Genomic DNA, 22,972 nt, shown 5'->3' on the forward strand with positions numbered 1-22,972 from the left:
GTAGTGGAGTAGAAGTAAAAGTACTGGTAAAATGTGTCATGACAAGCTGCCTCTAATTTATCAATTTGTAACTCCAAGAGTGTTACGTTTGTGTGCACTAGTTAATACCAGTAAGACACCCTGAGGGCGAGAAGCACGCATCCACCTGGGTGACGGCAGACTGCTGGGCGAGGGCCGGTGCTTTGGTATCACTATATTCATCACCATTGGCTATCGGCTATATTGTTATTTTTAACGTCGGTTTCGGCCAATAATTTCCATATCGGCGCATCCCTAGAAAAAAAGGTAGTCGACGAACATTTTCCGTGTGACGAAAATCAACACTAGCCCATTTTGGTGTTAGCATTACATTATGCTTTAGCAGATCTACAGGCTCATAGCGCGCCACGAGCTTGTAGGTCTGCTATTTTTTTAAACTGTCAGGATTTAAGACATTTTTAGAATCTGATCTCAGGTCAAGTAGGGGAGTCAGTATGGGGGAGTAGTGAAGAGAGCACATTTCATGCTGTATCATCTCCAGCCAAGGCAACTCTTCCACAAACTTCTGGAACTGTGCCTCACAGAAGTTGTGACAGGAAAACTTTTCTTTTAAAATATCTTTAAAATAAAAAAATATGCAGCAAGCTACATAAGCACTCGACTAGACCATCTCCAGTAGGACTTACGTTTACGTGACTGCTAAAAGCGAAATGGAAGTGGGGCAACGACGGGGGACACCCACTTTATTTTCTTTGTGCTTTCTTCCCACTGCTTATACCGACGTGCGGCTGAGAGGCTGGTTAGGCGGAACGTGGAAGCATTTGAATATTATGTGAGCTAACACAACAGTCTGCGGCTCCAGAGACTATAGTGCATGTATGAGCGCGTGTGTGTGTGCGCTTCAACCACTGTGGATATACAATTGCGTTCGTTTTATACCTTTGTGTCTTTATTTCTACATGTTAATGTGCACAAGATGTCCCCCCCCGTGGGCCAGTCATTCAGGTACCGTTTTTCCAGCACGGTCTGTATCGAGTTGTAAAGCACCTCGGTTGTGTGAATCCCATTAGAGTTCCTCTTTGATGCGTGTTCAGTTTGATTCGGAAAGCAACACCGGAGCCCAGTGTTGCCGTTAAGACTCCCAACAGATGCAAGTGTCTTGCTTGTTCATAAAAGGCCTTGAATACACCATTCATGTATTTGGGATCGTCTGTCTGTATCTCTGTTTGTTCCACGTTCATTCGCACACAGGTAAAATCACCCCTCAGCGTCTTCTGACAGACATACTAGGGCCCAACCCAGTAGTCACTTTGAGTGGCACCGCACAAAGCCACGGACCTAGCCTATACGTACTGTATGTCGGACATTACTATCGCTAACCCTAACCTAACCATAACCGCAAGCATGTGGGTGAACATGTACTGTACTGTACGTCGGACATTACTATTACTAACCCTCACCTAACCATAACCGCAAGCACGACGTAGCGCATGTGGGTGAACATGCACTGTACTGTACGTCGGACATTACTATTACTAACCCTCACCTAACCATAACCGCAAGCACGACGTAGCGCATGTGCTTGAACATGCACTGTACTGTACGTCGGACATTTACTATTACGAACCCACTCAATCCAGGTGGTATGGATTGAAAGTCTATTGCCTAACGAGGCATGCTACGAGCTGGCTGCTGGAATGCTTTTCTAGAGTCTATACTACATTATAACACGCCTGAGTCATGTAAAAGAAAATACAATATAAGTGTGTGTGTGTGTGTGTGTGTGTGAGCACACGTGTGTGTGTATAGTACATGTAACAACCCGTATGTTTCGGTTCATTGGTGGTACTCCGTGTGCGCGCGGTGGCAGTGCTGGAAAAAGTACTTGTATGTTTTACTTAAGTAAAAGTAGCAATATTGTAATGTAGAAAGTACAAATCCGGGTATCAAAAAATTTACCGGTACTCAAAAGTACCAGGAAAGTGGAAAGTATGCATTATGCAGCATTCCCCATTTCAAGTTTTCAACATCTTTTAAAAATAGCAGATCTACAAGCTCACATATATAGGCCCCTCCCACTGATCTTGCTAGCCAATTACAATGTCCCGTCACCCCTGTGATCATGTGTAAGTAAGGATTTATACCCCAAAAAAAAAGAATCTCCCACAAACGGTTACATTTTTGAGTGGTGCAACCATTCCTACAACCAGCTTGCAATGTCCTCGTACTTGTTTGTGTGTGTGTCTGTCCTCGTACTTTTGGCCGCGGACCCCCCAAAAGCGAAGGTATGAGTTAAAACGTTCACTGTGAAAGAATATATTCAAAAGACGTTTCTATGTCAGTCGTTCTTCGATAAAAAAATAATAGCAGACCTACAAGCTCGAGTGGCGCACTATGAGCTTGTAGATCTGCTGTTTTTCAATAGCTAAAGCATAGCATAATGCTGACACCAAAAGGGGTTCCCACCCAAAATGGGTTTTAGCAAATGTATACTTGGTTACTTTCCAGCAGTGGCGCGCGCGGGGGGCGGGGCGGGGCGATGGTCACCCACCTGAGGAGCGGTCGCCGCAGATGGCACAGATGTGTTTGGTGAGCGACAGGGGCATCCCGCAGGGCTGGGGGGGCACCTTCATCACCCCGTTGAGACCCAGGGGGGGCTTGATGTCCTCCGAGCTGCTGATGGAGTTCATCGGAGAGTTCAGCTGGAACATCTACACGCACACACACACACACACACACACACACACACACACACACACACACACGGCAACAACAGGTCACAACCAGAGGGGGGCGGAGTGTCAAATAATAATAATAATACAAATAATAATAATCACACCATAATGTGAAGCGAGCGGTGCCTCGGAGTCAAGCACAGGGTTGTAATTGTCCTTCCTGGTGCGTGTGTGTGTGTGTGTGTGTGTGTGTGTGTGTGTGTGTGTGTGTGTGTGTGTGTGTGTGTGTGTGTGCGTGTGTGTGTGTGTGTTTCGTTTGATGTCAATGTTTGATAAGTGTACACGTCCACTGGATTGGATTAGATATGACGTTTGTACACGTCCTATATACGGTCTGAATGTATATTATGTTAAATGTTGAGTACAGTTGCTGTGCAGATTGTCCTAAGCCCGTTGCAGCTGAATGCGGGACGTTGAAAAGGATATTATGACTGGCAAATACTTAATCAGACCAGTGTGTGTCCAGTGGAAACCTCGTATGAATCTGATCTCAGGTCAGAATGGGTTAAGGCAGATGAGCCGCAATTTGCAGTGGCACTGTCCTCATCTCCAGAGCCCCGTTTGGAGCCCAAAATAGCTCACGCTGTGAGCTACAACAGTGGTTTTCAAAGTGGGGTCCGGGGACCCCCAGGGGTCCTTGAGGGGGTTCCAGAAATACGAAAACCCGGAGACTTAACATTCCGTACTTTTGGGTTATATGAGCAAAATGAGAACATTATAATTAAACAGTGGTGAAAAAGTAGAAAATCGAAAATCATTGTCCGTGTACGGACATGTCGATGACCACATGGTCACGATGTTTGAGAACCACCGATCTACAAGATCACAAAGTGCCACGATGCTGGTGCGCTGTATACGCCATAAAAGTATCTATAGTGTGACTTTATCTTTTGGCCCCCTCTAGATTTTCTCTCATCCTTCCTCGGCTATCTTTGTGTGCTTCCTTCCTCCTCTCTCTCTCTCTCTCCCCTCCCCCCCTTTCCCTCTCCCTCCCCCTCTCCCTCTCCCTCTCCCTCTCCCTCTCTCTCTCTCTCTCTCTCTCCTCTACCCCTGGAATTATTTTATTCATGCTCTCGACAAGCACCTCGCAGCTCCCAAATGTTCGGCGCTGTAGCGCAGCGCTTGATGCGAGATCTAACAGTGTGCGCCGCGGAAATAAAGAGAGCCGCTCTTTGTTTTAGCAACGGGGAGCGACGCCGCGAGGTGGGCTCTCTCTCTCCCCTTCGCTGCTGCTTAAAAGAGGAAAACGTACGCCACTATAAAGGGCCTATATGCGAGTTACCCTAAAATACTGGGTCTGTGCAAAGCAGCGCTGGATCTGTAGCCACTGCCAACCACACTGAAAAAAACAGTGTGCTTTACCGTTTTGAAGACATCATTTAATGAAATGATTGCACTGGAGGTGGTTATAGAACGCTCTCCAAAGTACTCAGACCGGTACTCCTATGATGAATTGAACAAGGTGGACCCTCTTGTAAACAAGTGTAGTGCTTTATTGGGTCGTCCACTCACTGTTAAGTGTTAACAGTTGTACTGAGTTGTGCTCGAAATGTACTGCAATTCTGCAAACTGTTAATAAATACTTACAATCGATCAATCAAACCGGTGCAGATGCCAACAACAGACAGACAGACAGACAGACGATATAAACACACATGCATGTATTCATGATAACACACACACACGCACGAGGCACGCACAGTACATATACGGTACACACATTTTGCACACATACGTGACACAGACATAAACACACATGCATGCATTCATGCAAACGCAGGCGACGCAGCAGGCAGTGCGGAGACCTCGTAGCAGGCAACCCAGACATGTTTTCATTAAGTCGCCCCCCCCACACACACACACACACACACACACACACACACACACAGACACACACGGGACAAGACAAAACGTCCGCTAGCACAAACAACACGCCTTGTTGGCTCTAAATATAGGACTTATACTGTAACAGAGAGACTCCGTCTGGAAGGGAAGGGAAGCACCAGGCGAGACAGAGGAGGCACCATTTTGCTGGAATCATGATGGAAACAGCACGATACTCAGTGGTGGAAAGCGTACATTTACTTAAAGATGGAGTGCCACATTTTTTTTATTTTTCCAGTTTTTCATGTGTCTATGAGGTGACAGTACTTCATTAGACACCCTGGAGTTGTTTTTATGTGCAATGGTGTATTAACTTTGTATTTAGGGTTTCTTCCTGGAGGCTAAACCCTTGACAGTCAAACGGGCCAATGAAGTAAACAGTAATATAGTGACAACACACTATCAGCCCCTCCCCTAACCCCTCCCCCTTTATCATACAACTACAGCTGTGGGTGTGGCTTCAGTTCAGGTGGATCACCACCCATCACCACCCACCAGGTAAACCAGGTATACTTAATGAACTGGTGGGCGTGTCCACATAAAAGCATGATTTTAACAAATACTGTACACTTTTTGGAAAAAGTTATTCCCCCTTATATTGTAATAATACCTGATGATCATGGTTTTAGGGTAGAAAGAAATCGTGGCACTCCATCTTTAAGTACTGGTACAATTAATTGGAGGTATTCGTACTTTACCCGAGTATTTCCCAGTTCCAATACTTTTACTGCTACTGCACTACACCTCGGATGCAAATATTGTATTCCACTACACTTATTTTGACAGCTTTAGTTATACTAGTTAGTTTGATTATTACAACAAAACATAAATTAACCACGTCTTTAACCCTACAGTATTTATACACGATACATTTCGGCCACTTAGCCGATTTACAAGGTCACAATGCGTCTTAAGTACATCTTGATGCCAATACTTTTGTACTTTTTGAGTACATTTTTACTTTTACCCATTCAGGACGGGAACCGTGGCCCTTTAAGCATTATGTTATACTTTTGCTATACCCTGAAGAAGGCAACATGTTGCCGAAACGTTGAATTTTCTTTTATGCCATCGTGACTATACGAGCTGTGCGGCCTCTTTCCTCTCTCAGTCAATACTTTAGCTATTGAAAAACAGCAGATCTACAAGCTCATAGCGCGCCACGAGCTTGTAGGTCTGCCGTGAGTGAAAGTTTTTAACTCAAATCTTTGCTTATACATATATAATTCCGGGGGTCCTTGACATGAAATAGTTTGAGAACCATTGGTTTTTTATTTTCAGAAAACCGTCAGGATTTATAAGCCATAAGCCCATTAGAATGGGCCTCGGGTCTAATTTGAGTATTTTTCACTGGAAAAAACCACGATACTACAACAAGCCATCCCAGTGTCAGCTGTGTTTACACAGATCTGCCAGGGTACATTAGCCATGTATTGTGTGTGAGCATCAGAGATGTACACACACACACACACACACACACACACACACACACACACACACACACACACACACACACACACACACACACACACACACACACACACACACACACACACACACACACACACACACACACACACACACACACACACACACACACACACTACAAGACAAACAGCCCCACGGCCACAGATCACATGTATATGAACTGTATGTATATAAACGTATGCACGCCGACATGTCGCTTCTTACATGTTATACGCCCACCTTTTGTAGCTCTGATACAAACATGTCTAACATGTGGGAAGACAACTCGGAGAGGATAATAGCGTGTTTATGCAGGAAATGTATATTTGGATTTTGGACACACACACACACAAGCGCGTATTGTATGTACTGTACGTGCGCACACATGCATATACACAGTACACTTACGGTACACATACATGTAAGCTTGCACGCGCGTATATTATTGTGTGACACACACACACACACACACACACACACACACACACACACACACACACACACACACACACACACACACACACACACACACACACACACACACACACACACACACACACACACACACACACACACACACACACACACACACACACACACCAGAGAGAGCGAGGTCCTACCTCAGTCTATCCCCTTGCTGCTGAGACTGTCTCTATGAAACTCTGTGTGTGTGTGTGTGCGTGTGTGCGCACGTGCGTCTCACAGCAAGACTTCTTCCATCTATTTACAGTCAACCTGTAGCATCTCAGCAATGTTGCTCACTATGGTGGTGTGTGTGTGTGTGTGTGTGTGTGTGTGTGTGTGTGTGTGTGAAGTGGAGGCAAAGGCAACAGGGATTACACACTGCATGGCTCTCCAAATACTGTACAACCTGAGCACCCCCACCCCCCCCCCCCCCCCCCCCCCCCCCTTGCCCCCTTGCCCTCCGCATTTAGTTTTTTTTCCAACGGGGTGATTTCGTTTTGTAATTTCTTTTTCTTTTTTATACGGTTTTCTTTTTATAAATCTGAATCCGTTTTTTCTTTGCCCAAGTAAGAAAACGTGTGGGTGGAATGAGGAAGAATGTGGAGGGAATTAACATCAAGGGTTTTAACCCATTGAGACCTGTGATCAGAATCTACAACATTTTCAGTTTTCTGAAGAAAAGAAAAAAAATAACCTATGTTTCTATAGATCAGTGGTGCTCAAACTATTTCACGTCAAGGACCAGAAGCAAATATACGAGTTTAAAGTTTGCTGTGAAAGATTCTTCAAAGATTTGCCGCGCTTACGAGCTTTGTATAGATCTGCTATTTTCCCACGCCCACAGCTATAAGTATATAAAATAATGGTGGTTTTTAATTAAAATGGCAAAAAGTGACACGGATGCGCTCCGGGTCTTAATTCGTTAAGGAATATAGGACATGGAGGCTCCCCTGCTGTGCGGCGTGTGAGCTAGAGCTGCCTTCCACCCGGCACCAGCTAGGAGCTGCATGACGCCTCAGCATACGTTAGCAAGCATTGCGTAACACGCGCGTTAGCCCATTCTGCGCGGGAAACCCTTAAGCATTATGTTATGCTTTAGCTGTTGAAAAATAGCAGATCTACAAGCTCATACGAGCTTGTAGGTCTGCTATTTTTGGAAAAGCGTGAAAATGTGTCTCAAATCTGGAATGTATACGTTCTTTCAGAGCTAACGTTTTGAACTCAAATCTTTGCTTCTGAGGGGGTTCCTGGAATAGCAGATCTACAAGCAAAATAGCAGATCTACAAGCATATCTACAAGCTCGTATAGCGCGGCACAGAGTGCCGCGCTATACGAGCTTGTAGGTCTGCTATTTTTGGAAAAGCGTGAAAATGTGTCTCAAATATGGAATGTACGTTCTTTCAGAGTTAACGTTTTGAACTCAAATCTTTGCTTCTGAGGGGGTTCCTGGAACAACATATTTTCAGACGGGAGTCGGTGGCCTGATTACATATAATTTCTGGGGTCCTCGACATGAAATATTGAGCACCACTGATACAGAAACATGAGGTATTTCAGATAACTGTCGGAATGTAGATGTTTTTTTTTTAATTTCGACGTCAGGCCTAAATGGGTTAAGGCGGAGAACAGCCTATAGTTGGTACAGCGGGGGTTGGGGGGGGTCCTCAGTCCGCTGGCGGGTGTCACATTCTGCATGCAACCGATATGCACGGCTTTATATCCTGCATGCGCGTCACCCCCTCCAGCCCCGTTTGCTCTGAAAAAAATATATGTTCAAAGGTTTGCGCCACATTTTCACCTTTCGGAAATAGCAGATCTACAAATCATGTAGCGTGGCACTCGGTGGCGCGCTATGAGGTTATAAGTTTGCTATAAGTTCTATTTTTCCTAAATTTTCTTTTTAAATGGTTGCGTTTGTTCAATAACAGCCACCACCTTTAAATTATACAACAATAAAATACCCACAACAACATCATAAGCACAATGAAAGGCCAATTAAAATCACATGGGAGGAAGTAGCTAATTTCATTTTACAAGCTGTCAGAACGGGGGAGTAGGACGACCAGAGCCCACGGCAGCATAAATGCATTTTGGGCTTTATTAGCAAATCATATAACTCTCCTTATTGAATCTGCTGTAAACTCACCAAGAGAGACCAGGTTTTTATATCAATTGTACAATCAGTAGACCAGACCAGACCAGACCAGACCAGAGTCACGAGACCAGACCAGACCAGTCACGAGACCAGACCAGACCAGACCAGACCAGACCAGACCTATCCTTTTGCAGTGGCCAATACACAGCCATTCCCTTTGAGGTGTCTACAGACATATATGAGACCAAACAGAAAGGAAACAGGATATATAGATGGCCGAAGGGCTAACAGAGGAAGTGTGTTACTAATCCCAATCCTCACATTCAGTCTCCACATGCAGCACTCCTAAAACACTACGACTCCATTTCACACTCTCATTTTGGGTGGGAACCCCTGCTATTGAAAAATAGCGGATCTACAAGCTCCTTCGAAAAATAGCAGAAATAGCAGACTTACAAGCTCGTAGCGCGCCACTCGGTGGCGCGCTACGAGCTTGTAAGTCTGCTATTTTTGAAAAATCGAAGGACGACTGACATAGTTAACATAGCTTTTTCAGAAAACTGTCAGGATGTAGAAGACATTTTTAGAATCTGATCTCAGGTCAAAATGGGTCAAGTACCAGGTCTTATTACTTAACTTAAGACCTGGAGGCGTGGTCAATGCTCTTTGGCCACTCAGAATAGCCAAATGGCATTGATCACGCCTCCATAGGTCTCAAGTTAAGTAATAAGACCTGGTACTTAAGACGCGCAGAATACAGCCCACAGTGTCCTGGTGTGTGCTTTTCGTTTCATAAACACTAGATAGTAGCAATACAAGGCGTGGTGTCACCAGGCGTAATGGACTGACAGCCATATATGGAGGCGTGACCTGACTGACGGCCAGGTTGAAAAGTGAAAAAAGTGAACAAAGGTGAAATTGTGTGTGTGCGCGCACGTGTGTGTCCTAAACGTTACTGTTCAGGAAATCCTTTTCATTGGTTAAAAATGTATCAAATACTGTATAGATATAAAAAAATGCTCAAAGAAGAGACGTGACTGCTTTCAACCCGGCATCCCCCGTTTTCATCATTTGTGTGTGAAAAATGTACGCAGCATAAAATTGGGGATTATGATGATATAATATGGGAGAGATGAGGGCAGGTTTCTGGCCGACAGTGACGACAATATGCAGGTAACCAAGCAGGCAGGAAAGGCGTGGTTATGGGTTGACCGGGGCGCGCACAGGATGCCAGCCGGCTCTGCCACAGTCGGCTGGGCACACCACACCACACCACACCAACACCGCACCCACACATGCACTCCGCAAACAGCCAAAAAAGAGAGCCTTCCCCTTGCCAGATCCTCTAGCCCATTAAAGACCTGATGAGGACCCGATTCGACAAAAAAAACTTCTTCTAAATCATGACAGTTTTCTGGAATGTTTTCTACGTCCGTGGTTCTCAACTTATTTCATGTCAAGGAATGATTATGTATTTGTCCGCAGGCCCTCATCTCAAAATATGTTGTTCCAGGGACGCCGACAGAAGCAAAGATTTGAGTTGAAAGCGTTCGCTGTGACAGAATATTATATTCAACGATTTGCGCCGCATTTTCACGATTTTTCAAAAAATAAAAAATAAAATAGCAGATCTAGAAGGTCGTAGCGCGGCTACGACCTTGTAGATCTGCTATTTTTCAATAGCCAAAATGTTCAAAATAACGGTTAAAGTGGTCAAAAGCTATACGGGCCGACACAGACGTTGTCCTCAGGTCTGAAAGGGCTACTGCATGGTGTGCCGTGGTAACGTTGCAGTCCTAGTCTAAGATGCCCCGGAGCCTTATGGCGAGCCCGCTCATGCTGCAACTCATCGCTAAGTAGGACGCAAGCTGGTCAGTGTTGTAAAGGACAACACATCGGCCTCCGCGACCTCCCCCCAAGGTCAGGCGTTTAAGCCACGTTCAGGACGGGAAACGGGTTTTTTTAAAGCGTTGCGTTATACTTTAGCTGTTGAGAAATAGGAGATCTACTAAGCTCGTATATACGAGCTTGTGCATGGAAATGTGCCGCAAATCTTTGAATATATATTCTTTCAGAGCTAATGTTTTTTTATCTCATATCTTTGCTTCTGGGGGGGGGGGGGGGGGGGGTTCCCTGGAACTACATATTTTCAGGCGGCCTATTACATATAGTTTTTGGGGGTCCTTGACATGGAAAACTTTGAGAAGCACTGACATACATATAGAACATACATACATATAGAACATGCATACATATAGAACATACATTATAGAACATAGACATACATATAGAAACATATAGGATTTTCTGAAAACTGTCATGATTTAGAAGACATTTAGTATAATCTGTTCTAAGGTCTAAATGGGTTAAAACCAGCAGAGGCGGAAAGTAAACTAAAGTGCGGTACTTTGAGTACAGTGTTGAGCTATTTGTACTTTACTAGAGTATTACCACTACATCTGGGATCCAAATATTGTACTTTTACTGCGCTACATTTATTCGACAGCTTTAGTACCTACTAGTTACTTTATAGATTTGGATTATTATTACCATACATATACATTACCCACTTACATTTTGGACATTTGAAAATAGCCGATCTGCAAGCCGTGAGCTTTTAGATAAGACTATTTTCAAAAGATTTGTATACATTTTGAAAACTTGAAATGACACATTCTGCATAAAGAGTACGTACTTTTGGGGTGGGTGGGATAGGGGATTGAGTTTTATTTTTTATTTTCATATTTGATATGTCTACTCTGTTTAATACTTGCCCCTGGGTTTGTCACAAAAACTTGAATAAAAAGGTTAAAAAAAAAGAAAAAAAGAAAGAGTACGTACTTTCTACTTTTGGGTACTTTAAGTACATTTTGATACCAATACTTTTGTTCAAGTACATTTTGAATTTCCGGGACTTTTACTTTGTAACAGACCATTTCTATGGTCTGCCCAGGCCCAGGGCAGTGCCAGCCAGGGCCCCAGTAGGGGGGCGTGGTTGGTTGTGGGCAGCATACTGTACGTTGGTAGCCTATACTGTATACGTCATATCGGTGGTTGCCACACGGAGGATTAGCAATATGGACTGGGTGGACTCTGTCCTTCACCCCCACTAACCCATTAAGACCTGAGGCCCAAATTAAAAAAACAGTTAAAAGAAAAACTAAAAAACTATGTTTCTATATCAGTGGTTCCCAAACCTTAATCATGTCAAGGAGCCCCACAGTTTTATATATATTTGGCCGCCGGCCCCCATCTGAAAATAAGTTGTTCCAGGGACCCCCCGGGAGCAAATATATGGGTTTAAGCGTCCAGAATATAATATTCATTCATTCATTTGTAGGCCACATTTTTCACGATAAAAAAAAAAAAGAAAAAGCTGATCTCGTAGCAATAAGGCGACACAGAATGCGCCCTCAGGTCTAAATGGGCTAACAGGGTTGGGGGCATGGATGGACGACTCTCTCCTTCACCCCCCGACTAACAGACAGGGGGCACGGATGACCGCCTGTTCGCCTGGACCTCCGGCCGCGTGACCGCGGCGTGATCCGTGGTCGAGTGTGTGTGTGTGTGTGTGTGTGTGTCCGACATACGTGTATCGGTTTACGATCATGCGAGTGAGTGGGTGGGAACACGTGTGTGCCGCGTTGCGTGTGGCGTCGAGCATTTGGTGTCCTCAATGCCCTCATCATCACCGTGTCCTATGCGGGGTGACCCCAAGCAGCTGATCGTAAAAGCACCACCCCGGTGGTGTCTGTCACCTCCATTAACACACCTCATCGTGCTTTTGGAAAACATGCAAACCGAGAGTTGTGCTCATGGAGCGCGCCCGGGGTGGCAGTCTAGGTCCCGGTCCGGTCGTTGGGGAGGTACAGTTCACGTTGCACTGTGGGAAGCAGCCCACCAGACGGCACACGCTGGTCACTCCCTATACTGGAAATTAAATCCAGGTCTTTCCTTTTGGTCATTTGCGACAACAATGACGGGGACGGGGGTCACAGGTCATTGCAAACTGCAGCGGTTTGGGTTTCTTTGGTATGTGGTCTTCGCCTCCATGTGTAACAAAACGGGTCCTAATCGTATTCAAACGTGGGTTGAATGAACCCATTTAGACCGGAGGCTGATAAATAAAATAAAAAGCCTTCTAAATCCTAGATTTGTCAGTAGTGCTCAACCTTTTTCATGTCAAGGACATGAACAAATTATCTGCATTTGGCTCCCCTTCTGCAAATATGTAGTTCCAGGGACCCCCTCCCCCAGAAGCAAAGATTGAGTTAAAAACGTTTGCTGAGAAAGAATATATATTCAAAGATTTGCGCCACATTTTCACGATTAAAAAAATAGCAAAGCTCATAGTGCGGCACTCGCTGCCGCGCTACGAGCTTGTAGATCTGCTATTTTTCAATAGCTAAAGTCTAACATGATGCTTAAAACACCAAACACCATCCTGAATGGGTCAACGTGTTCATTTCAAAAGACTAAAAAGATGACCGTTTATTTATCAGCGCTCTATGACGCCAATCCCCGACGGCTCTGAAATCGGAGCAGATTCTCAGGACATTATTTACAAATGCACCCAAATAGAAGTCATTCCTCTTTTATTTAATTAAACGTAATACCGACCCCTTTACCCCGAGGTGAATATACAACGGGTATATAGCGAGGACAAATTTGGCGATGAACACTATTCTGGGGGGGGGGGGGGGCGTATACGTGCGTCTGTGCTCGCTCATACTTCATCAGGAAACACACAAAGGACACGCCACTGCACGTGTCTACGTGCAGACACAGCACACATTCATGGTGTGTGTGTGTGTGTCCATGTGTGTGTGTGTGTGTGTGTGTGTGTGTGTGTGTGGGAGTCCTCTCAGTGAGAGGTCGTCATCACCAAACAAACAGGTGCCGTTCACATTTATAACCGTGCTGTAATTGATCCCAAAGGGTGACTCGCCATACGGCTAAATGCACACGGTGCTAATTTGACTTTACTTTAGCTATTGAAAAACAGCAGATTTACAAGCTCGTAAGTGCCGCGCTACGAGCTTGTAGGTCTGCTATTTTTGAAAAAAAAGTGAAAACGTGGCGAAAAACATTGAATATATTCTGTCAGAGCGAGCGCTTTTAACTCAAATCTTCACCGGAACAACATGTTTTCGGATGGGAGTCGGCGGCCAATTACATATATTTTTGGGGGTCCTTGACATGAAAATGTTTGAGAACGACTGACATAGAAACATGAGGTTTTTCAGAAAGGCAATTAGAAGGCATTTGTAGAATCGCCCTCGGTTCGAAATGGGTTAAGAATGGACCCCCCGGACGGAGCGTTTCGGGGGTCCCTTCACTGGGAGGATCTCAGAGCTGAATTAGTTTTAAGCATTATGTTATACTAGCTATTGAACAATAGCAGATCAACAAGCTCATAGCGCGCCACCGAGTGGCGCGCTATGAGCTTGTAGGTCTGCTTTTTTTATTTTTTTATTTTTTATGCCGTGTATGAAACATTCCCAGAAGGCCAGAGAAGAACAGTTCCATTAACACATCCCCCCCTGTGTGTGAAACCCAACCCGGTCTCTGTTGATACATGTCCTAGATTAGACACTGTGGCTCCCACGCACACACACACACGCACGCACAGACACGCACACACACACACACACACGCACACACACAGAGACACGCACACACACGCGTGCGCACGCACGCACGCTCACGTAGTACTATACTCGCGAGGACATCACAATTTCAGGGCAGCATTTTAGCCCCGACTCTAAACATGCTGTATAGACATTGTTGGAGATCAGATATTCGATCAGATGTTTGGCCCTCGCACGCACACACGCACGCATGCGCACACACACACACGAAAGACACGCGCAACGGGAATGCGGTCTCATTTTTCTTCTTCTCACACGACGCTGACAGGTGGAGCCAAGATAAGCTCAGACTCTTTAGAAGAAAGTGCTGATTGTCAGAGAGAGGTCAGGATGTGACTCATGGAGGTTATCATTAGGTCACGCCGCGCTGATCCCTGTCCTCACCCTCCCTTATGTGCAGTCCCCTGTCAACAGGACATATATTTATGTCCACACACAGTTGTGGGTCTGACCGTCACCAAACGTCCATTTCCCTTCTGGTGCTCTGCAGAAAACTATATATAGTATAGTAAAACTGTTTGAATACTAGCTTAGGTTGTCCCGATCCGATCACATGATCGCCTCATTTTCAAAATGATCCAAAAGAAAAACGTGATCGGGGACATCCATAGTATCAATATTATATCCATGTCATGATATTAGACTGGATCATGCATGGGCAACTGGCGGCCCGGGGGCCACATGCGGCCCCCACCATCCATCACTTAACCCATTCTGACCTGAGATCAGATTCATACGAGGTTTCCACTGGACACACACTGGTCTGATTAATTTGGCCCGCATAGCAGGTTAATATCAGAATACGGATATATTATTGATTTAAGCTAATGTAATAGCTTATCAAATTAACATAACTTTTCAGGATTCCAATAGCAAAAAAGCAAAAAAATCATAATCAGGATTTCAATACAAATATAGCAAAAAATAGTTGATCTACAAGTTCAAAACGCGTCTCACTGCGACACGTTTTGAGATTGTAGATCAGCTATTTTTGCTACGACAGTAATATGTAATGTGGCCCTCTGGAGTGAGTATCGAAATATAGTGGCCCTCTCCATCGTCAAAGTTGCCCACCCATGGACTGGATGGATATTGTCTGTGATTTTGGGATATTGTACTATTAAAAACGTGATTGGGACATCCCTACTATTGGGTTCCTCAAGCTATACTGCCTCAGGTTGTACTAGCACTAGGGCGGCGGTGGCTCAGGGGTAGAGTGGCCGGATGGTAACCGCAAGGTTCCCAGTTCGATCCCTGTGGGCTCCCCCAGAGTTAGTGTCGAAGTGTCCTTGAGCAATGACACTGAACCCCTAATTGCTCCTGATGTGCTGGTTGGTGCCTTGCATGGTTTCCCCCCGCCATCGGTGTATGAATGTGTGTGTGTGTGTGAATGGGCAAATGTAATGATCACAATCTACATAAAGCGCCTTGGATAAAGGCGCTATATAAATGCACCATTTACCATTCAGTACAAGTCCTAGTACTAGTACTAGCCCTTCCAATGCATGCGGCTTTTCGAAATTACATCATGGCCAGCCAAGTCTATGGACTTTAAATGTCTGTCAGGGCTGAAAGTCATCCCGAATGTGGCCTTGTGCCCTGCAGGTCAGATTAACTCTGACGGCCTTTCAAAGCGCTGCAGCGTCTGCTTACATTGTGTCTTAGAGGCGTTGACAGTTACAGTACACTATCGCTAATTAGGGTGCCAGCCACCTAATCTCTTTGCTGAAGAGATTTGGTGTAGAGGGGCTTTTATATAATATTTGCGTTAAAAACGTTGGCTGTGAAAGAATATAATTATATTCAAAGATTTGCACACATTAAAAAAAAAGAAAAAAGCAGATCTACAAGCTCGTAGCGAGGCACTCGGTGCCGCGCTATGAGCTTGTAGATGTGCTATTTTTCAAAAACATAATGCTATAAACACCAAGAGCTTGTAGATCTGCTATTTTTCAGCAGCTAAAGTTTTAAATAACGGTGAAACTGGTAAATAAAAAGCGACACGGTTGCGTCCTCCTCAGGTCCAAATGAGTAAAAATCGCAAACGCAGATAATGTTCCACAGGCGAACACAGGCTGCGATCAATATGCTGATCGTTATAGCGGTATACCCAATGACTCCCCCACTCCAAGTCGCTGCCATCATCCATTGAGCTCTCCTCTGTCATTTGCAGCTTGCGGAGCAAATCAGAGTAATGACAATTAGATCCCGACACATTAATTTCCATCTTAATTATCAGAACGCGGGGTAAATAACTCATTAATCCCAAATAGCACGCTCTCTCCCTCTCTCTCTCTGAGTCGCTGCACCGTGAACCGATGTGTCAACAGAAATGTCTGCCAGCTTCTTGTTTGTGTTTCCCCCCAAACAGTTTTGCAGATGCAAAAGCGTGCCAAATGGTATGATAATTACAGCGGGTCTGAATAGCATGCAAATGGCCTTAAAGCTGCAATCTAGCACAGCGCTTCCCCAAAACTCTGGTTCGGGAGCCGTGCGTAACGTGAATGTGAAATAGAGGGTATGCGTGTGACATCATCATCATACCCGGAGGTTATGCGGAAACGCCCACTGAGTGAGAAACTGAGAAATGACTTTCTGTGCCTTGACAGCCCCATACTACATCCAAACAGAAAAGTCCTATCTGACTGCATTAACCCATCTAGACCATTTAGTGGTTGTGGCAGCATACGTTGGCATAGCCTTAAACAACGTTAGACGTTAAACTCACCCTGCCACTCGATTTGCCACTCACTTGCATGCGTATACCGAGTACTGACATGTTTTCTTCGCCCGTGTGAAACAGGTAGGATCAGCCCAGTCCGCTGCTGGCCTCAAATACAAGGTGGAAATCACCCGTGATATTTGTTTTGAACCACTTGGTTAACTTACAACACCAGGACTGTAGCCTATACAGATTGTGCCCTATAGGACACTGTGTCAATCACAGAATACAAAAGGTTTATATATACTTGAAAAGCAAATCCGTTCATGTGAATATTGCAATATTCTAGTAGTCTGTGTGATTTCGGGTCTAGAGGGGCGGGTGGATCCTATTGGTCTAGAGGGGCGGGTGGATCCTATATTGGTCTAGAGGGGCGGGTGGATCCTATTGGTCTAGAGGGCCGGGTGGATCCTATTGGTCTGGAGGGGCGGGTGGATCCTATTGGTCTGGAGGGGCGGGTGCCGGTTGAAAACTGGCGGTGGATCCCCTCCTCCCCTCCCCGCTAGAAAACAGCAGGGAACACTGACGTCACCAAATTTGGAGCGCCTCTGCACTGTTATTGGTTAGAGAAATACAAGGAAGTGGGCTTCCCGTGCCAGCATTTCCAATGCGTTAACCCCAGGCTTTGGTGTTTGAGCCGAATGCAAACGAACACCAAAACAAAAGAGACTTTTTTAATGTGGCCAAAATGTTCCAGGGTTAATGTGGTTAACTTTACTCCAACAGGCTAAAAAGAAAAGACAGAACACACTCACATATAATGTTGGCTGGTTCCATATGGGTCTGTTCTTACTCCACCATGCTGTTCTAATGAAATGAAAACATCTTTCTGTTCAGTGTCATGCCATTCTGTTATGAGTGTCCTTTAGTGTGAGGCATGAGGCTTATGCAACCTATTGTAAGCATGTCCCTTGTCCCCTTTTGCCATGGGGGGAGTTCTTAATACAAGCATTTTATTTATTTATTTATTACTTATTTAAAATGGGCACTTCGTCCATTTTCAACCTATCTTCATATAATTGGTCCTCCTCCTCACAATAACGCTCCTCATAATTTGCCAACATTTCCGTCTGCCCATCTACTCATTTCAAACTTACTTAAAATGACGATTTTCTTTTATGAATGGAAGAACAATGGCTTCTATTTCAGCATACTAACTTAGCGTCGATATAGCTTGGACTGCCCTTCGATGATGCCATTGGCAGGCAGGTTCCTGAACCGTCCATAGCCCACCGATAGGACCCATCTTATAATGAGCACTTGTGCGCCCCAATTACACAGAGATATAGCATATAGTTGAAAATGGGTAAGTAAGTGAGAACGGCCAAAACACGGCTGCATGCTTGAGCATAAATATTGACTGTCACCCAACAATTAATGGCCTAGCAATTCCATCGTCCATTAGTTTTACATCCAGATATAATCAGCTATATTTTCCATTTCCAAAGGGAATGCTATCCGGCGATTATCTGACAACATTAACATGACATTAACATGTCATCCAGCCGAGCAGTGTATATTTCCATAGTCCTCCCAATCCAATTCACTGTACACTAGAACCTAGTAATTGAATATTCGCCCATGAATTGCTTTCCCAGGGATTCATTGACGTGTAGATTTCTAATGTAGAATAGAATAGTCACCTATAGCAACTAATACTACAAATAAACTAAAAATCAAAAACCTGTAATTTCCACGAAACAAAACTAGTTTTTGGCCTGCTCAAATCATTCATTAAGATGCCTAATGTCACATAAAGCACATCTCTGCTGTCAGGAAGAAACCAGCTAACTCCACAATGTTCATTTTTCAGGAAATGAAGAAACATCCAGCTCACGTGGAGTTAGGAGGTTTTTTGTCAAAGAACTTTTTAATACTTTCTTTAATAACTTTTTAAACCAACACGCGGATGTTAAGGGTGTTCAATTCAATAGCACTGATTTATAAGAGTTAGCTTGTTAGCTTGGCAGATAGGAGGTTTTCGCCAAATAACTTTTAATACTTTCCATTGATTCAATATTTTTCTTAACCAACACACAGACGTAAAGGGTGTTCAAAAGCATTGATTCATGAAAGAAAAGCAGTTAGGTGGTTTGGTTTCTTCCAGATAGCAACAATATACTAATTCTATTCTGTGTGGCAATAGTTACAGTCACAGACACTGAGCATCTAGGTTAAAAATAAAGAGTTTAGACTGCTCTACCATGCTACTGTAGCCTCTGACACACAATGATCTTGCCTTCTTGCTCGTTCGATTAGCTTTCACTTAAAAAGCTATTTTCAGGCCTGCGAGAGACCACACAAAAGTGTGTGCTTGCATGCGTGCAAGTTTGGACCTGTAAAACTTTATGTGTGGTACATGCTCTGTGTGTGTGTGTGTGTGTGTGTGCGTGACATGCTTATGTACTACATGGGTACGTGCGTGCGTGTGTGTGCGTGTGCGTGACATGCTTATGTACTACATGGGTATGTGCGTGCGTGTGTGTGCGTGACATGCTTATGTACTACATGGGTACGTGCGTGCGTGTGTACGTGTGCGTGCGTGACATGCTTATGTACTACATGGGTGCGTGAGTGCGTGGCTGAGTGCGTGACATGCTTATGTACTACATGGGTGCGTGAGTGCGTGGCTGCGTGCGTGTCCAGGCAAGTGAGTGCTTGTGAAACAGATATACATACTGTACATACGGTCTGGAAATGTTTTTCATTTCACGAAAAGTGGCCGAGTTTTGTGTTTGTTGTTTCTAAGTCGCCGTAAGGTAAAATAAGACGTTCAGTATTAATCATCGAGCGTTGTTGCACTTCAAAGGTGTGTAGTATACGCCACGCTCCATTTATCAGTCTGCAGACAGTCTTTGGTGGTTAAAAGGATCACACCACCAGATGCTATCAAAGACACCCCCCCCCCCCCCCCCCCAAGGCTTTATCCCAGGGTTTAAAATAAATGTGTGGCCCCAGAGGCATTCCAACGGCGAGGAGGTCTGAAGGCTTGCGAGCGAGCGAGCAGGCCAGACAGAGAGGCTAAAGCTGCTCTGTGAAACTCAAGCCTGGGTGTTGTTGTGCCTCTCGTACTACTATCGCTCAGAGTTTGGGAGCTCGCTGCTGCCCCTGAAAACAGCTGGCCTGCTCTGACCCCCCCCCCCCCCCCCCCCCACACACACACACACATGCCAACACACTGCGGGGACCTCTAGAATTATCATTTTAAAGCATGCGAGCTATGTACACTTCAACATGGATACAGCAGGCGTCCCCAAGCTACTAGAGCCCTAGCTTCACTCCGACACCAGGTGTTCGCTGCTGTGTGATATTCAGCCAGTATGACGTCCTCGTTAGTAAAGCAAGGCTAAGTAAGAGAGACAGAGACAGACACAGACACAGACACAGACAGACAGACAGACAGACAGACAGACAGACAGACAGACAGACAGACAGACAGACAGACAGACAGACAGACAGACAGACAGACAGACAGACAGACACGCTCCCCTACAGAGCCAGTCAGTCAGTGGTGGAAATAGTACTCAAGTGTATTACTTAAGTAAATGTAGTGGAGAAAAAAAAGTACAACATTTGCCTCTGAGACGTAGTGTATTAGAAGTAAAAGTATACTGGAAATTGGAAATACCCTGGTACAAACATCTCACAATTGTACTTTAAGTACAGCACTTAAGTAAATGCACTTTACTGCACCACTGCCATTCAGTAGAAGGATTTAACCAATTTATATAAATCAAAGAAATGAAGGGCAATAGGAGGGGGGGGGGGTAAAAAGAAATAAAAGAAAGAAACAGGCCGAACAAAACGTCTCTTCTGTATAAGTGTACCGCTGTGTCTCCCCCGGCAGCCAAAACCACATGCATATAACGAAGAGTCCCTCTTCTGGAAGCAGCCATGATCTTCTTCCATCTAAAACAGCCACCACCACACAGACAGACAGTCATGGTATACGTCGTCACGACCAGACGTTGTGCTGACACCGCTGCGGGGTGACAGCTCGCTGCAACAGGGGCGGGCGGTTGGTTGGTTGGTTGGTTGGTTGGCGGCGGGCGGCGGTGTGTCATCGACCCCGTATAGGACACCCTTTCATCTCCTTTCTTTTCTTTTTCTTCTTGCCTTTTTCCAGCGAGCGACTCCCATAAGTTTAGTGTTTTTTTTGTTTTAGGGCTGACATTAATCCGCTGGCTGCTGCACCCCCACCCCCACCCCCAACCCCAACCCCACCATCATCACAGTTTGTGCCACATATTGTCTCCGATTATAGAATAGCATCTGCATTGTTCCAGAGTGCGGGAAGGGAAGGGAGGGGAGGGGAGGGGAGGGGAGGGGAGCGGAGGGGAGCGGAGGAGGGTGGCGGTGTTTTGACTGAAAAAATTCCTCTCTCCAGGGCGAAATGGATACTTTTGTCCTTTTTTTGTTGCACTTATTAGCCCAGTCTTCCTCCTCCACCACCACCACCACCACCACCACCATGTCTCTTTCCTGGAATGTTCAGAGAGAGAGAGAGAGAGAGATTTCTCGGGGCGTCTGAACAAGCGGGCCAGTACCCCTAACTCGGGCCCACAGCCATGACCCATTGTAGGGTTAAACCAGTCGGTGGTTGTGTCTGTGTCTGTCTGTGACTCCACAGACAATACCCCCCCCCCCCCACCCCCCCTCCCCCCAACCCGATCAGCAGCGCCACCGGCCGCCCGGCCGGCCGCAACTTCCAGACAGCTGGAAGAGATTACGCACAGGGTGGAACTCTGTTTTTTTGTGACAATGGTGAGGACTGTCTTGAAAAGCTGTTGTTTTCTTCTGAAAGGGAGCCTTTTATTATGACCATCGCCACTCACTCACACAACGGGGCCCAGGCAGAGAGCGATGCTGCATGTCGACTATAGAGTGACCCGGAGCTCAGGCAGAGAGCTATGTGTGCGGCATACGTGGTCGGTTAAGACTCAACCTGTATAGCTCCACCATGTGTTGGCCGGTTATGACTCAGCCGTGGCGTTGGGGCGTGCGGTTAGGGTTAGGTTGAGGGGGTTATAGGGTCAGGTTTCTGGTTTAACCCGTTCTGAGCTGAGATCAGATTCTGAAAATGTCTTCTACATCCTGACAGTTTTCAGACAAAGCTATGTTTCTATATGTCAGTCGTTCTTCGATTTTTCAAAAAAAATAGCAGACCTATGAGCTTGTAGATCTGCTATTTTTCAATAGCTAAAGCGTATAACATAATACCAACATAAAAAAGGGGTTCCCTGCCAAAATGGGTTTAAGGACTTCAGTGTTTTGTACCGTGCTGTTGTATGTATAAGTACAGAACAAAGAACGATTGCTTTCGCCATCTTTGTTGAAGAAGAGTCTGTTAGGTTAGGGGGGGGGGGGGTAAGGACGTCGGACCAACGTATAGTGTCGGACTGTTAGTATACGTATAGGACCAAAGATATGCACCCCCCCCCCCACCCCTTTTGTTTTTACACACCTTTAAGAAAAGGACACACAAAGCTGGAAGTGTTTCTGCAGTGGCCTCTAGCGGGGCGAGGGACATTGGGGGGGGGGGGGGGGGGGGACGCTTAATGTGAAAAAGGTGTAAATGTTTTACAAGAAAATGGAACACGGTCCTAATACGTTATAAATGAGGCGGCGCTGCATGCGGGTGATGTCATGCATGCGTTCGCCCGCCCGCCCACCCGCCCGCCCGTCCGAACCGGCCCAATCGCCGCCCCGCCCCGCTCGGGTACATATACGTCTTGTTTAGGCGAGGGTCGCTAGGAGACTGAAACACAACACTCTGAAGTGTGGAGGACCGAAGGGGGGAGAGAGAGAGAGCGTGTGTGCGTGCGTGTGCATGTTTGTGTGTGTGTGTGTGTGTGTGTGTGTGTGTGTGTGTGTGTGTGTGTGTGAGAGAGAGAGAGAGAGAGTGGTAGACTGCAGCCCTCTTCCTGTGTGGGCATAATAAAGCTCTGGTCTTTGACGGGCCCTGCATGGATG

The 22,972-nt window shown here is 45.5% G+C and overlaps 1 protein-coding gene across 1 annotated transcript in view; it reads right to left on the reverse strand.

The window, feature by feature from the left end:
* rxraa (retinoid X receptor, alpha a) overlaps positions 1-22,972 on the reverse strand; it is a 188,068-nt gene that overhangs the window by 36,979 nt on the left and 128,117 nt on the right. Inside the window, 1 exon segment of the mRNA XM_083793072.1 lies at positions 2,531-2,690. Within this exon segment, the coding sequence (XP_083649198.1) occupies positions 2,531-2,690 (160 nt within the window).

Source organism: Protomyctophum parallelum (assembly GCF_964188405.1).
Source record: "Protomyctophum parallelum genome assembly, chromosome: 21".
Taxonomy (NCBI): Eukaryota; Metazoa; Chordata; class Actinopteri; order Myctophiformes; family Myctophidae; genus Protomyctophum; species Protomyctophum parallelum.